General features: G+C 31.1%; 2 protein-coding genes across 2 annotated transcripts; one reads left to right on the top strand and one right to left on the bottom strand.

Annotated features, from left to right (window-relative positions):
• Positions 1 to 1,080: 1,080 nt before the first annotated feature.
• On the top strand, positions 1,081 to 2,175 carry LOC125812274 (F-box/kelch-repeat protein At3g06240-like). The gene has a single exon (XM_049491787.1). The coding sequence runs from the start codon at positions 1,081 to 1,083 to the stop codon at positions 2,173 to 2,175; it is 1,095 nt and encodes a 364-aa protein (XP_049347744.1).
• A 5,976-nt stretch (positions 2,176 to 8,151) lies between these two features.
• On the bottom strand, positions 8,152 to 10,081 carry LOC125812225 (xyloglucan 6-xylosyltransferase 2). Its single transcript, XM_049491751.1, has one exon. The coding sequence runs from the start codon at positions 9,760 to 9,762 to the stop codon at positions 8,368 to 8,370; it is 1,395 nt and encodes a 464-aa protein (XP_049347708.1). The 5' UTR covers positions 9,763 to 10,081; the 3' UTR covers positions 8,152 to 8,367.
• Between the last annotated feature and the right edge of the window lie 8,256 nt (positions 10,082 to 18,337).

The raw sequence follows: 18,337 nt of genomic DNA, 5'->3' as shown, positions 1-18,337 counted from the left end.
ACAACATATTGTGTATTTAAGTAAGGGAAAATTGTATATAATAGCAAACTATTAATTCAAATTAAATGTCATAACCACAGTTTGATTTAATTGTACCCCGTAGCAAATTGTTGTTATTTCGCCTCTCTCTCTGGTGAATCTCGCTCGCCACTCTCGACAGTCTCTCCCTCGCCTCTCTCGCTTTTATACAAATGTAAATGTATAAAATGCGTTTGTGTTTGTATAAAGCGTATATATACATATATTTTTGTTCCCCTCTCCCAGATCTTTCTCGCTACTCTCTCTCTCGGCTCTCTCGCTTTATACAAATAGAAATGTATAAATTGTGTTTCTGTTTGTATAAAGCGAGAGAAAATTGTATATACACTTGCAAATACATATATCTTCGTCCTATACACTTATAATTATACAATACAAATATTCCTCTGCCCAGTTCTCTTTTGCCTTTCTCGCTTTATACAAACACATATTATACAGTTGATTCTTTTGTATATGTATACCAAAACAAATTATACAATTGCTTCTTTTGTATATATGTATAGAAAAATAGTCATAGCAAACATAAAGTTTGTTATGGAGCGCACTTATGCAAACTATAGTTATAGCATACAAATATGATTTTTGTGTTTGTTATATGTGAAAGTTGTTAATATTAAGTAATTAAATTATATACTAGTGAGATTATTATAAGTTACTCTTAAATAAAAAGTTTTGGCCCATGGGCCGATCCTGATCAAGCCTCAAGGGTCAAGGGCTTATATGGGTCAGACTTATAAGCTCTAATTTTTAATAGACTTGAAAAATTCGATCACAATCCTACCCAATAACGGGTTAGGTTGGACGGACCCATGGGCTAAGCCCGTTTTAACAACTCTAATAAGGTATATAAATTTTTGGTCCTCATGAATTATCTTTGCTAATACTGAAATCAGCAACTATTAGAAATAGCTCAATTTTATCCTCCGATTGCTTTTGATACAGAGAAAGGAATATAAAGAGCACTTAAGTAGAAGTTTGGAAGCCTCCTCACAATTTCAGGTTCAACAGAACATTTAAGCCAAGTTTCTTCTCCAAATCCAAATGAGCAAAGGTGAAATTCTACCTCAGGATATCATAATTGACATACTATCTCGTCTTCCTGCAAAATTCATCGGTCAATACAGGTGCGTATCAAAGCAATGGTACAATTTACTCTCACACCCACAATTCATCAAATTTCACTTCACTCTCCATGCTCATAAACAAGAAACTAAACTCATTTTCATCTCTGATTCTGACGATCTTCACACTATCACCTTTAATCGTAACCCCCAAAATATAATATTCGATGCCATTTCAACAAACCTTAATTTTCAGAACAACTGGTTAAGTATTGCTTGCTCATGTAATGGGCTGGTGTTGGTGGAAAATCAGGAACATATTATGTACTTAATTAACCCCACAACCTTAGATTACCATAGAATTCCAGTTTTTCATTTGGGTCTTCCTCAGCAAAGTAGCTACAGAGAGTATGGTTTTGGGTATGATTTTGCTAGTGATGATTATAAGGTGGTTAATCTTTCTCGATATCGAAAGGGGAATATTGACACTACTTTTGTTGATGTCTATTCGGTGAGAATGGGTTTATGGAGGAGGCTAGAGAGTTTACCTTACGATGATGTACTTTCGGAGCGAGGAGGGGCTTCTGGGGTGTTTGTAAATGGGGTTTTGCATTGGATGGCAAGTAAAGCTTCTTCTTTCGTAACTATTGGTTTTGATTTAAGTGATGAGAAATTTTTCGAGGTACCAGCACCTACTAATCTTTATGGAAATGAGTTGGATTGGTATGAACTTAGGAGTTTTAGAGGGTGTCTTTGTATGTTTTGTGCTTTATTAGAAAGCGAAATTGATGCTTGGGTGATGAAAGAGTATCGAGTTGAGGAGTCTTGGACCACATTTAGTATTGATAGAATGGATTTAGAGAATGGTTTGGTACCATTTTGTCCGATTAGTGATGATGATGTTGTATTGAGTGTGGATAGGGATAGGTTGACTGTCTACAACATCAAAGAGGATCAATGGAGATATATGGAGGTAGATCGATTAACTTATATGTTTGAAAGGACTGGAATTTTCTTCGAGAGTCTTGTCTCGCCCATGTTTGGCAAGGGAACTGAGGGTTACCATATTGCTTGATGTGATATTCTGAGTTTATGTGGTACTAAGAGGTATGATTTTGTTAGTGATGATTATAAGGTGGTTACTCTTTTTTGATATCGATATTGACACTACTTTTGTTGATGTCTACTTATGGAGGAGATTGTGTAAATGGGGCTTCGCATTGATTGACTAGGAAAGCTCCTGTTTTTTCCATATGTAATGGTTGTTTTTCATTTGAAGTAATGAGAAATTCTTGGAGGTGTCGACACCTACTAACAATATGTTATTGTTTAATAAGCTTTCAGATCTTAGAGGATATCTTTGTATGTTATATGATACACTAGGAAACGAAATTGATGTTTGGATGATGAGAGAGTATCGAGTTGAGGAGTCCTGGACTAGATTTAGGGTTGCTAGAATGGATGGTCTCGTACCATTTTGTGTGATCAGTGATGATGATGTTGTATTGAATGTGGATAGAGATAAGCATTTGACTGTCTACAACGTGAAAGAGGATCACCGAAGAGATATGAAGGTTGATGGAATAACTGCTAAAAGATATCCAAACTTTGAAGCTCTTTTGAACTCTTGATACAGATATATGTTGTTATTTTCTGGTTCATTTATTTGCAACAATATAATATATAGAATATTTTGTCGCTGGTTGTCTTGTGTACAACAACACAACAACAACATATCCTGTGAAATCCCACAAAGTGGGGTCTGGGAACACCGTGATAGCAATCTTGATAGGTAACAGTTATCGCAGTATTATGAAGGCAATGAATATTGCTGGTTTTCATATTTATTCTTCTGAAGTTGCCATCATGTTATTACAACACATGCAGAGTGGCATATGCATTTCTGTTTGCACGGGATTGATTTATAGTACTTTCCATATCTTTTTTGAATATCATATTTTAAAATATTGAATTATTATAATCTGATTTAGCTTAAGATAATTAGTCAAATTGACTCTCTAAAAGCATAAATGACACCTAAAAAGGAATGGAGGGAGTACTCTTATAGATCACTTGTAAAATTCATTGTTGCATATGTTTCTGCAAATAATTTGTTTACCTTTATATTTGTTAAGCTCTCTAGTTTTCTTGGTAATCATCTTGATGTCGACAAACAAGTCATGATAGGATGATTTACATAAATGAATGAAAATTGTACTTTTTATTGTTATGTATAATAGTTTACTCAGTTTTATTTTAATAATATATTTTGTTAATAGGTACTGGTTATTTTGATATTATTTAACGAAACTATATATAACATGCGTAGACATTGTTTACCGCAAAATGGTACAGTAGAATTTATAAATATAGTTTAAGGGCAGACGAGTTGGATTAATATTGTAATGCAATAATGTTAAAAATAAGTCACAACATACCTAAGATAACAAATATAGAAGCAATAAAATAATCAAGTCGTATATTAAATTTTGGAGTCGAGCCTTTATGGTTATGCGTCTAGTATGTGTTGAGCAAAATTTTGGAACCCTAATACAGAGAACTAAGTAGCTATTTTTAGATAAAATCTTAGGGAGCAGCCAACGTATGGTTCGCATTTAGGGCAGTTAGGGACTTTTAATCGAAGCTTATACCACTTCTCCTTCTGATCTTTTAGCATCGGACTCTAGGGGTGTACAAAATCGAACCAAACTGCAAATTGAGTCAAACGGGAAAAAAAATCCGACTAGTGGTTTGGTTTGACTTGGTTTGGTATTGGAAAAAAAACCCGACTATATTTGGGTTGGTTTGGTTTCAACTAAAAAAAAACAACCCGACATTATATATATAATTTTAAAATTTTATTTTATACGTAAAAATATATACTTTGATATAATTTTAAATATTTCTTATACTTTTCATAGTTTTTATCTTTTAATATATTATTTCATGTTTGAAAGTTAGAATTCTTAATGACCCAATAAAGATTATAGTCCATAGATATTGGTAATTATAATAAACCTTAAATCAAAATCAAATTAATACTAATGCAAAAAGAAAATCAATTCAACACTAAAAATGACAATAATATTGAATATTTGTTCTTTAGTTTTACATAGGTTAAGACAATTAAAATACATAATCTAATTTTAATTTCCTTTAATATTTAGTCATGTAACTAATACTTATTAAACTTATTTTAGCATAATTTAGTACTTTTAAATTATGATCATTTTCATTATGACTTATTAATTTGCAATATTTGATTTACTCGATTTCATTATTATTATTTTTTGGATATTTTAGCATCATTAATCATATCATATTTTATGTTATTTTCTTAAGAAACACTTAGATAGTTGTATTTGGTAGGACTAAAGAAATATTTGAAGTACAAGTAAATTATATGTTTGTACGAATACTTTACCGGAAAAACCCGACTTTTATTGGTTTGATTTGGTTTATAAATTCAAAAATCCGACACAAATGGTTTGGTTTGATATTTGAAAAATCTAACCATGTACACCCCTACCGGTAGGACTCTATATACATCTCCTTGTGATCTTTTAGCACCGGACTCTATATACATAATAGATGGTGTTGCCACTTAGCAGCTCTGGTAGTTTTCCTCTTGACCACTAACTCTGCAGTTATGTATCGATCGTGATTAGCCGATAAGTAAACTTATCTGAGTTTTATGTAAATTTTATACTCCTTATTTTAAACTTATCTGAGTTTTATGTAAATTTTATACTCCTTATTTTAAATACTGACAACCCAATGTGAGAAAAATGACAACTAAGCTTGCAATTTTGACCAATCTTTTCTTTCAGACCAAAAAGCTCATTTCCAGAAACATGAACAAATTAAGTTGTGATGTTTCCCAATCTCTTCACACTCTCACTTTTAACCCCAACCCCGATAATGGAATCGATGCAATTTCAACTCAGGAAAAATGGCAGAGAGTTCATGGTATTGGTGTTGAATAAGGAACCTTAAGAGTGGTGCCTCTACTGCGTATGCTCTTGGGTTCAATTCGGGTTTTGGAGGAGACTTGAGAGTAGTATATCTCATCAGGGTACAATTCATATTCATGTTTTTGGGGTTTTCCTAAATGGGGCTTTCTTTGCATTGGTTGGCTGCTAAATATTTTTATCAACCGTCTGCAATTGTCTACTTTTACTCTTGATGATTACGATTTAAGGCTCTTGGAGGGTGGGTGTCTTTGTATGTTAGTTTGTAGAACAAATGGAAATGAATTTGATGTTTGGATGATGAAAGAATATGGGGGGGTTGCAGAGTCTTGGACAAAAACTAAACGTATGGTTTCACTTCACACCCGTGTGTTTAATGATGTCGTATTGGCTGCGCCTGGATAAGGGAACTTTGTTCTCTACAATAAGAAATGGGGAGAGATGGAATAATTGTGCAAAGTTTGTACGGACTAGAGCTTTCATGGAGAGTCTTGTGTCTCCTATGATATATTGGCAAGGGAAATGAGGTTGGTGACTATATATATCACTTGATGCAGTATCCTGAGATCATGTTTGTACTCAGGTATTGATTTCTTATTCATTTTATTAGTTCCTTGTATTTTATTCAATAGGAACTTTATGAATGGTGATTTTGTTCTCCTCGTCGAGTTGTTCTCTTGGAGTTTTGCGATGGTAATTCTTTGGTCCTGTTTCTTGATGTTTTGACACAACAATGCAGAAACAGATTTTTTTTCACTTCTAGGAAAAGTTTTATGTTCTTTGTCAGTTTTACCAAGTTATTGTTTTTGTTTCCCCAGCTACTCTTCAGTTCTAGAAAAAAACTAAACTTTGTGGGATTCTCTGATTACTCCAGATGTACTTTTGCTACCATATTTAATACCATTTGACACTTGTTTTGAGCCTTATGCAGGGAGGGATATATATCTGCATTCTATGGAATAAATTGTCAAAGAATGTGAATTGAGCCAACCTCAATATATTTTAGTTCTTAATCTTTTAATTTTATGATGGATACTATGATTAGACTTGCATTTGTGATTTTGTATACTATCAGGAGAAAGGGATTTTGATAGTTGATTGTTCACATCTCAGTTGAATTTTGGTGATCTGAGTAGCTATTTTACATCAAGTCTTCCTTCCAATCTTATAAACAGATTTTTAGCTTTGCAATATTGCTTTACTTTCAGAGCCTAGAGGCCAATACTAGATAACATGTCATTTATGTGCATCTAACAAAAGTGGAACAAAGCCCTCCAGAAAACCTTCTATGACTTCACCAAACAAAAGCAGCAGGGCCTCATTTCATAAGACTCGATGAAAGCACCAATCAATCAACAATACCTTAATCCCAGATTAGCTGGGGTGCTATATGAACCCTCTGTATCCAGTCCGCTCTGTTTGCACAGTTGCATCAATTTCATTTCAAGCTCAAAAAAACTATAAAAGAACACAAAAGTAAGGATGAAACTATAAAATTTCCTGGCAGAAATGGAAATATGGACACTAATACTATTCAAATCTAGCTGAATACTCCATAACAAGATTTCATAAAATTCCAGTACTTGTTATGAGATATTTAAGCTTCACATTTCCAACAGGTGCAGTGCGTAGGAATCATCCTTCCTGCCCTTATTAAAATGGATCTTCACGATAGATACTTTTCGAACTGTGAAACCTCTACTACATTTCTCAATAATTTGTGAAATGCCATGTCAGAGAAATAGAGGAATCCTGCATGAAGTTCCTATTAAGTGGCCAAGTAAAACTTTGGATATCTGGCGTTGACCTTGTTTGACAGGACGTGCAGTTTGCATAATAACTACCAGCATAGTTACTTCTCCAAGATAAAAAAGGTTAGCAGCATATGAGGCAGTCATTAACTGCACACTGAATGGTATTCCGACATACAGGCTATCTCTATTTCCCGCACCTATGAAGATAACTAAACAGAACAATTTTTTCGTGTGAAGAAAAATGCTGATAGAAAGAAGCTACACCTAGTTAGGTGATCAACAGTGATGAAACCGTAAGTATAAGGTGGCCTTGGAGTTAAGAACCTAAGGCTCCATAACAAAAGCGTTCAAATGGTTGTGGAGGTTCAACAATGGCAAGCAGTGCTAAAGTGCTACAAGGTTAGAATAAATATCCAGATCCATATAGTCTAGTAACCTGCAAAGATGGCAGCACTGCTGACTGCTTTAATGCAACTAACTGGAATCTCCATTTCAAAAGAAACCTTCAGGGTTGTGAACTAGAGAGTGCAAGCATGCTCATTACTAGTTTGAACAGTGTGGTGTTAACAGGGGTCAGATCTGATTCTTTGATATGAATGCCAAGTAAAATGGAATTTTCATAGTTAACTCTAGCTATGATTGGCGATCTAAAGCAGTGGAGTTGGGAAGGCAACATTGGTCCTAGAAGTCGGTATGGAGAACTAATGTCCCAACAAAAGTGGCTGACTTTGGATGGATAACAATCAATGACGCTTGCCTTACACATGAAAATCTCCAAAGGAGGGAAATACAGTTTGCAGTGTGTTATTACCTTTTGAAACTCTATTGTCTACAGAATTTTATTTTCTTGGTGTAAAAGGAAACCTAGTGAGGGATTAGAGGATATAATAGAATTCATGAATTCCTTATGTAGTCGAAGGCTGAAAACCATAACTGTTTTGATAAACATGATAATACCTACTTGGTCCTATTGACATCAATAAAATTCTACATTTTCCTATTTCACAACGACCCCACTGGAACATCCCTAGACTGATATTCAAGGTTCTAAGAATACTTTGGTCCTTCACTCTTCTCATAAGCACATTTCCGGTTTAAAGTTCCACTATGAGAGAAACTTAATGCAGAATGTGGCAGTATTATAATTGACCATGAAGGTTAATTGAAATGAACTATGTGAAGCAATAAGAACCCATCCTTCAGCGGCATCCAATACAAAATGAGAACAAGCAAAAGTTTATAATTTCAAAGAAGGAAGAGTGCACCAAAGCCATTGCCTCCAAAATCACGACGACAACCAAATGTGAGCAAGAAGCACATATAATATGAATTAAACTATGCCTTCCATTGAAATTTATATGTAACTTAAACAGATTATGTCACAAAACACTATGACAAATGAAGGAATACAATAACAAGTGCTCTAAGACAGGCATAATAACAAGTACAGCGTGGCACATATTGTGATCAAATGGTACAAAAATTTAAGGTTAAAAGGGCATCCCAATTTTGACCTTAATGCATGATCCCTTTCATATGCATTCAAGAAGATGGTACCTTGACAGCTTTAAATGGAGGGTGAAGTAATCCAAGCTCATCATTCACTTCAAGTGGATTGCTTGTTTCGTTACGTGTTCTCTTCACTCTCCTACTACCAAGTGATTTATGAGTGAATCCGTACATCTGCAGGATCTGGTTGTCACCAAAGTTGAATGCACGATCCATTTGCTTCAAGCACCTCTCTACTGAATAATCTCCAAACTTTGCACAAGGCTTGCAACCCACAAAGTGAGTAACAAGTGGCCACCTATGGTCACCAAGACCAGGGTGGTAATTCTCAATCATCTCTTCATATTTATCTACCAGAATTCCCCAGTAACCGTGCAAGTAATAAGCATTCTCAAGATAAACCTTATCACCCCATATCTCCTTCTGAGTTGCCAATATATATACCATTGCTGACTGATCATCAGCTTCAAAAACTGGTCTACCTTTAAGCTCCCGAGTAAGAAGCGCCCCGGCTTCCTCCCTTGCCTTTCCCTTTGGCCCCATAGGAGCCAACACATCAAGTAAATCCAAAGCCCATTGAGTATTCCTCAATAAGAAGCTACCAGTATTCAAACCAATCCAATTCTTATGATCATAAACCATATGATTCCATCCATGCATCACAAGATTAGCATCTTTATACCTCTCCCATGGAAGCTCAAAACCCATATCAGTAAACATAGCATCACTATCCATCCACCACAAAAACTCAACCTCAGGATGTGAAAGCAAAAGCTTCCTAAGCAAAGGCAATTTAGCCCAAAAACCAGTCATTTCAGCATCAAGCAAAGCCATATTATAAAAAATCTCAATCCCATGAAGCCTACAATAATCAATCTTATTCTTTATTGACTTCAACAAGTAATGATCACCAACTGGATTCTCACATGGCTTAGGAGATGAACCAGTAACCAACAACACCCTTGGCTTATGTGTTCCTACAAAATTAGGAAAATTAGGATTTTTTTTCAACCACTCCCCTCTTTGCTCATCCCAATCTGTTATCTTTGGACCAAGAGCATAAGGTTGATTTGGATCTCTCTTAAACTCAGGCTCACCATCATCCTCATCAACTAAAATCTTCTTTAAATCAAAAGTAGCATAATTATTACTATCTGAGGATGAATCACCACCATCACTTAGAGTGCTTGTAGATGATACCTGTTGTGCTTCTTCAAGAACGCGTCTGGGCTCCACGCGCTTCCTGTAATAGCTAAATGTTTCACGAATTTCCTTCAAATCTTGGCCAGGAGTACCAAATCTTCCAGCACCCAAATTCCCTCTAAGGACAATAACGGTAAGGAACAAACACAAGAACGTAAGCTTCCCATTTCTCATAATTCTCCTGACTTGCCATGCTCTACGAGCACTCAGAAATCGATCTAACATCTTTTCCCTCAATACCCACAAGCTGAAATGGAATAAAAATCAAATCTTGATGATGAAAAATCAAATCTTGGAAAGTTTTAGACAAAAAGGGCAAGTTTTGACATTGATTTCATTGTTGGGGTTATAGAAAATGGAAAAAAGATGAGGATTTGGGTGTTGAAAAATGGAGATTTAGAGAAAGATCTGAAGGTGGGTTTATGAAGAAAGATAGAAAGAAAGAAAGGTGTCGGTGGGAGAGTGATGGGAGGAAATTGCCTAAGGTAAGGTAGATGTGTAAGAATGGAGATGAAGATGAAAAAATTAAGAAACAATGTGTAATCTTTTCACATTCAGACATAAAAGTTTGTAATATTTTATTATGGATAATAAATATTTAACTCGATTTAATTGATAGACAATTAAATTTATATGAAATTAAATAAATAAATATATTATTTCTACATGTTATCCTAATTGACAATTTTATGACTTTCCTAACGTCTTATATGTATTATGACACGTATATTTATTTGTTTGATTTATATAAATTTAAACATTTATTTATGTACACTCGAATGAAGGGCATGTTGTTATTTTTATTAATGAATTACAGTCTGGATTATAGTACGCGTAATGGGAAAGTAGTGCTGTGCTGTTTCCATTTTTCATTTATTTTATTTTACTTTTTAGCTAGTAGACAGCAAAAGGTTTATTATATTAAAAAATATTCAACATTTAGCGTACATAAAACATTTGTCTTTCTAAGATTATGACATGTACGCTAGCGGACCTTATTGTTTATAGAAATAGATATTAGTTTCTTGCATATAATAATTTTTTTTATTTTAGATGAAAAATTTGTGGAAGATATACTAAGTTGTTGGTTTGCGATCTAATTATACTATACTTTTAGACATAAATTATGTAATGAGTGGTAATATTGAGATTATTGCGTTGAGCATATTAATCTATAGACCTCGTTATAATAGTCATTTGCTATAATAACATTTTATAATAATTTAATCTTTGTTAGAATCAATTTTTCATGTTATATTATATTCCTCTATAATAATGTTTTGCCTAAAACAATAAGAATATTCATTATAACATTACACTCTTTGTAAAATTATTTTTCTATTGCAATTATATTCAAATATTGTGTGATAATATTTTGTAAGAAATACATTATATAAAAAATACAAAATTAAAATATTTATGATAATCATCATCAATATCATTCACATAATAAATTGTAAGTATGGATACCTGAAAGGAAAGAGTTATATTTAAATGATACACATCAATTAAGTTCATTGCTTCACGAGAAAATGTTACTGATGTTTGGCTTTTTTTATATTCATATTTTTTCTATATATTTTCTTTAAAAAATTAAATTGATTTTCAAATACATTTCTTATTTTTGTACACAAGTTCATTTATCTACTTTTTGTGTATTTTTATTTATAATAACTAAAAGAGATATATACGTATCTAACAACATCTCATTATGATAACCATGAAATTTGAGATAAATAATTGTCCCCATAATGCGTTTGACTCTATGATTCATAACAACATAGAGATTATTATAGAAAATTTACATGGTACAACTAACTTATGTATATATTCACCATCAGCAACAAATGCTTAAAATAATTACTATTTATAGGTATACTTTGTATTTAATAGCAAATAAAAAAAAGTCTTCTAATTTAAACCTAACAGTCATCAACCTTCTACACTCTTACACTATTTTCTCTTTCTCTCTCTTAACATTTTGTCAATTCAAAATATCCATTAAAAACTTATGAATCTAATCATCTCACTTTATGTTATATCTTATATTTTTCACGTGAATACGTTATAAATAGATCAATATGAGTTGGATAGGTTAAGAAAGTATCATAAGGATCGAAAATTAAAGCGAATTGAAGGTGTTATATATAACTCGTCTATATATAAAGGTACAACAATAATATAAAGTGACATACAAGTGGATGTTGTATGCATCCTCAATATGGGACTATTTACGTCAAAGATTATATACCTTAATACAACCAATAGAGAGAATAAAATAAATATTCCATTAAACTATATGTGAAAGTATATGTGTCGATACAATCATATAGCGCGAAAGAATATAATTGATACAAGTAAATATCAACAACAACAAAAAATTAGCTACAATATTGTATTAACGTTAGTCACTGCTATGGAATAGCATACAACGATAAATATAAGTATCTTCTTCTTATTTCTATATATTTTGAATGAATACAGTACTACGAGATTACATCAATAATGATAGAAGATTATATCAACAGTGATACAATTGATACAAATATCTTCTTCTTTTTCTTAGTCTATGTTTTTCTTGTATTTCGAATGAATTGTTATATCAATACTGGTATTATTGTTTGTATCAATATACGGCAAAAAAAACAATTAAAGTGATTTGTATCTATGAATTGATGTAATTATGAAACATTAAATAGTTGTATCAAAATTTGACGATGAAGAATCAAAAGAAAATTGAATGAATTCGCATATATTTATCTGTAAACTAATTTGAAATCTACCGTATTGATGTATCAATCTCAAATAAATTACAATTGAGTTAATTTTAGAATAATACTTTATCAATGACGAATAAAGTATAATCCAATTAATTAGTTTATTTACTCGCTCAAATTATAGTGAATATATCATTTTTTTAGTTTCTGTGACTAATTATTAGCTTACAAAGTGTTTACTTCATTTGATTTTTATATTTATAGTTTCTAAATATGTGAGTATTGTTCACATTTTCATGTATAGTTACTTTTAAAAATTTGATAAAATTTAAAAGGTTATACATCAAATGTCACAGGCCATGTATTAGGGGAGACTCACATGGATTCGGATCTACGGCTATTATTGAACACATGCATAAAAGCCAGCCATGTTAATGTGACTATACTCAAATCGAATATTCTAATAAAATATTCGTCCCAATATTTCAAACTTTCAATTAATATAAAGAAATTAAAATTTAAAATTTAGTTAAATGACATAATAAAGTTCCAGTGTAGGACATATTTCCACGATTTGATATTTGGAGGCCCTTCTTTACTAGATTAGAGACAATATATTTATTTATATAATTATTGGTAACCAGAGACAATAAATATATATACATAGATATAGCCAATTTTTCTCAAAAATATATTTGTGATTGCAAGTAGTTTTGCTTATTAGGTTAGAGACAAAAACAAATAGTATATACTTAAAAAGGAAAAATATCTTAAATATATTTGAACTTTGACAGAATTTATTATCTCAACACTATTTAATAGTATATTTTAAAGATATATAAGTGTCCAGCTGGACAAGTTACTATTTATAATGATGCAATATTTATGATGTTTATGTGAACACTTATATATCTTTAAAATACACTATTAAATAGTGCAAGGGTAATAGGTCCTGCCCAAAGTTTGATATTGTTTCAACAATTTCAGTTAAAGTTCAGATATATTTCAAACTTTTTCCCCTATTAAAAATAATAATTTATAGTATAAGGTTAGGAACATATATCTCGATTTAACTCCTTTAAAATTCGTTTATGAGGGATTTTGATATTTATCGCCTGGCAGTTGGAACCTTTAATGATATCATAATCGGTTTTATTATGCAATTAATAAACGACTTTAATTTAATAAAGATTGGTCCCAGCATTTACGTGTTTTAATTAGTTCAAACTTATACGTAATAAAATTAACAACCGGCGAAGAAATGGATGTTTCTGTTTGACATTAAATAGCACACATGCATTGTTTCTTTTATTATTATTATTATTATTATTATTATTATTATTATTATTATTATTATTATTATTATTATTATTATTATTTTATGCGGATTGCCGATTGCATAATTTCTGTACCTCGAATATCTATTGCTTAGAGCCTAATGGTATTACTACTAAAACCGCTTATTTTCGAAAGTACTTTCTAAAAATAGATTTTTAGAAAATTATCTTTTTAAAAAATAATTTCTATTTAACTAATTCATTCAAGAAGTTAAAAAAAATATTTTGAGAGTCAAATTATGAAAGAAGTTAAGGATTAATATACTTTTAATATTACGATTGTTTTATGGAGAGAAATCATTTTAAATACAGTAAAACATCTATAAATTAATACTCGGTAAATTAATAATCTCTCTAAAATAATATTTTCCTCCGGTCCAGACTTGGGCCAATGGAAAAAATCATCAATTTCGAAAAGATAATAAGATAATGTATTTCCAGGAGACTCCTATATAAATATATGGTCTCATTAATTATCATAAATTAATAATTCTTTAAAAGTACAAATATATCTAAGACAATTTAGTGAAATATGATTCTATTGTGTTCTATTTTTTCTTAAAGTTTAAATCTAGTTGAAGCTCATCTCTAACTTTTCTTATTGCATCCAAGAGCTCCAGTGTTGTTTTTTTGAACTGCAACCATAAAATTGTGAAGTGTTTTAGATGCGATAAGTTCTTTCTTACGCGTAACTAGTTCCAAAGGTACTATAGTATTATCTTCAACTTCATCATCAACATTGTTTTTTTTCTGATGGTATCCACAATTTCTTCTAAGCTCTGGACCTCAGAACATATATTACTTTTACCCAGATAATCCAACAGGTTATTGACATCCATTTTATTGTGGTAACCGAGATCATTAATCATGACCTCAAGTTCATGAATGACGTTTTTACAAGTGTGTTCATTCAAATTCTTTGAGATTGCATCCCCCGAACGAATTTTACAGTGTCAAAAACAATTTGATATTGTCTTTTGCTGAACATTTGTTGTCCAAGCAGGGATTACAAAATTGATAGCATCCAAAACATTAATCTTTTTTGGATTAGTTTGTCCCACTTCATAGCCTTCTAATATCCTACGATAAAATATGTTTACGATAATACATCTTGAAAGCTCTTATTATCTCAACATCACAAGGTTGAAATTAGCACTACAAAAGGAACTCCAATTACCAACAAAAAAATTCGTTGGTAAATTGATCAAATTGGTTGGCAAATTGAGTTACCAATCAAATGCCAACTTATATTAATCCGTTGCTAAAAGGCTCGTCGGTAAATATTACCAACTGATTTTAATTTGTTGGTAAATTTACCAACCACAAATCAGTTGGTAAACACCCAAAGATGTTAAATTTTGAAACATCGACCTGAAATTTCTGTTGGTAAATTCACCAACTATTTTTTGGTTAGTATATCGTTAGTACCTTTACTAACGAATTGAAAAGGAGTTAGTAAATTATTTTTCTTCATTATTCGATTCCGTTGATAATTATAGTAACAAATGTCTGATAGTAAACTTTTCCAAATACATTGGTAATTGGTTGGCAATTTTAGTAACTGAAAATTTATGTTGGTAATTTACCAATAAGTTTTAAATACTTTTTTTTTATTTCCCATCCAGTGTTCGGTACCCACATTGGAGCCCGACTAAATCTGGATTCACGTCGGGAAGTCCCACATTGGGGGTAAAGCGCTCCCTAACAAAGACGACTTCGTACCCAAGATGAATCGAACCCGAGACCTCTTGGTTAAGGGTGAAGGAGTACTTATCACTCCACCACAACTCTTGTTGGTAATAAATTTTAAATACGTTAGTCTGATTATTTGTTTTTCTAATAAATTTACTAATTGATTGTTAGTTTGTTGGCAATATATCATTCAAGTTCAATGTTAGGTTTGTAATTGATTGACAATATGTTCAAAATATTATTAACTAAATGATTATTCAAAAGTAAAATATTTATTAATTTATTGCATTTAAAATCGAAGAGCACGAATAAAAATCCAAAAATATTAATATTAGTTTTATAAATCATATTTGAATGAAACAATGCAAAATCTATGATAACAAGTTAAATTAATATCAATATGACACATATCATTATATCAAAAATTCTAATTTGAGCACGTTTACCAAAAATATTAACCAAATCTAAATTTTGGCCAAAACTTAAAAGTTAAAACGCCTAACAACACAAACTAAAAATGGAAGCCTCAAAACCTGAACCAACCATCCTATTAGATATAAAAATGACCTTCCGAAGCTAATCGAACTGACGGAATTCTCATCAGGGCACGTTTACAAAAAATGTTAAGCAAAGTCAAATTTTGGCCAAAAGTTAAAAGCTAAAACGCCTAACGTTACAAACTGAATATGAAAACCTCAAAATCCAAACCAACCATCCTATAAGACGAAAAATGACCTCCAGAGCTAACCGCGCTGACGAAATTCAAATTTGAGCATGTTTCCCAAAAAAATTGACCTAATTCAAATTTTAGCCAAAAGTTAAAATGCTTAACGATACAAACTGAAAATAAAAGTCTCAAAACCCGAACAAACCATCCTATGAGAGAAAAATTGAACTTATATGGCTAACTGCGGTGACAAAATTTCAATTCGAGCATGATTACCAAAAAATATTGACTAAAGTGAAATTTTGGCCTAAACTTAAAAGTTAAAATGCCTAACGACACAAACTAAAAACGGAAGCCTTAAAACCCAAACCCTCTATCTTATTACATCAAAAATGACCTTCCCCATCTAACTGCACTAACAAAATCTCATCTGAGCACGTTTATCAAATATATTGACTGAAGTTAAATTTTGGCCAAAATTTATAAGTTAAAATACCTAACGACACACACTAAAAATGAACGCCTCAAAACTCGAACCAACCATCCTATTAGATAAAAAATGACCTTTGGAATTAATTACTCTGACGAAATTCTCATCTGAGCACGTTCACAAAAATAGTGACCAAAGTCAAATTTTGTCCAAAACATAAGATTTAAAACACCTAAAGGCACAAACAAAAAACGGAAGCCTCAAAACTTGAACCACCTTCCTGTTGGATAAAAAATGACCTTTCGAAGCTAATGACACTAACAGAGTTCTAATCTGAGCACGTTTACCAAAAATATTGACCAAAGTCAAATTTTGGCTAAAATTTAAAAGTTAAAACGCCTAACGACACAAACTGAATATGAAACCCTCAACACTAGACACTGATTTACCAAAAAAATTAACTTCAATTGGTAAATTTACCAACTATTCAAATATAAGTTAGTAATTAATAATTTACCAAATTTTATCACAGTTGGTAATAGTTACTATTCAACTAAACATTCATATGTAATATTACCAACTAATAATTAATATGTTGGTAAATTTTACCAATGGATTAATGATCGGTTGGTATATTACCAACTATTTTAATGATGTTAGTAATTTACTAACTACAATTTTTATTCGTCGGCAAAATTTCCAACTAATTGGATATTGGTTGACAAGTTTACCAACAAATTATATTTCGTTACTAATTTACCAACACATTTATATTTGGTTGGTAAATTTAGCAACACAATCTTGCCGTTGGTAAATGTTTGGTTAGTAATTCATTGGTAACATGTTAATAAATTATATAAACAATTTTTTGTCATATTTACCAACCAATATATACTTCGTTGGTAATATTACCAACAAAAGGTGTGCATTAGTAATATTTCAGTTGGTAATCCATTGATAGAATGTTGCTAAATTTGGCGCCAGTTTTTCCCGCCATATTTACCAACTAAAATACTTAGTTAGTAAGATTTGAGTTGGTAATCTGTTAGAATTTCGTTGTTAAGTTTTAAAATATAATTTAGTTAGAAATAAGTTGGTAATTTGTTAGTAGAATACTAACCAACTTAAGTTGTTAATAAAATCTATTGGCAATTTGGGGTGTTTTTTGTAGTGTAGTAAGATACAATGATTATGATGTATTCGTTGTACTTTATGTATAATTTTTTTTTTATATGTGAAATCAATAAATATGATACATAAATTAGTAAGATACAATGATTTTTATATAATCAAAATTAACCTTCATTAAATCTCAAATCATTCTTTAAATTAATAAATATTAATTTATCAATTAAATAATATCTCTATAAAATAATTAAATTTCATGGTCCCACCTATATTAATTTATAGAGGTTTTATTGTATCTATGGTAAATATTTTAATTATTTTTATTAAATAAAAATGTACATATTCAAATTTTCAATAAATATTTTGGGAGGAATGAAATTTTTAATTGTTATCTTTTTTGTTTCTAATCTTGTAAAAATATTGTTGTCACCTTCTTTTTTTTTCTAATTCTGCAAATAATATATAAAATATAAAATAATAATATACAAATGTAAAATAATAAAAAATTATTAGATAAAAATAAAAATAAAAATCTTTTAAATGAAACTTAACCAAAATTAGGAGATATGTTAATTAATTAATAAGGGATATATTGGTAAATATGGATATATGAAAATGATATTTTAGTTTTGAAAAACATAATTTCCAGCTTTTGCTTTTTTTAAGAAGTAAAAATATTTAGCTTCTCAATCGCATAAAAACTACTTCTGCTTCTATTTAAAAGTAGTTTTACTGATTTGCCAAACACCTAATTTTTCAAAAAATATATTTTGTTTCTTCTCAAAATAAGTATTTTTGGCCTCCCAACAGCAATGAAAAACATGCTCTT

This window comes from Solanum verrucosum, unplaced genomic scaffold (assembly GCF_900185275.1).
Source record: "Solanum verrucosum unplaced genomic scaffold, falcon-dt-bn FXZP01000115.1, whole genome shotgun sequence".
NCBI classification, from domain to species: domain Eukaryota; kingdom Viridiplantae; phylum Streptophyta; class Magnoliopsida; order Solanales; family Solanaceae; genus Solanum; species Solanum verrucosum.
This window is presented reverse-complemented; position numbering and strand designations above follow the sequence as displayed.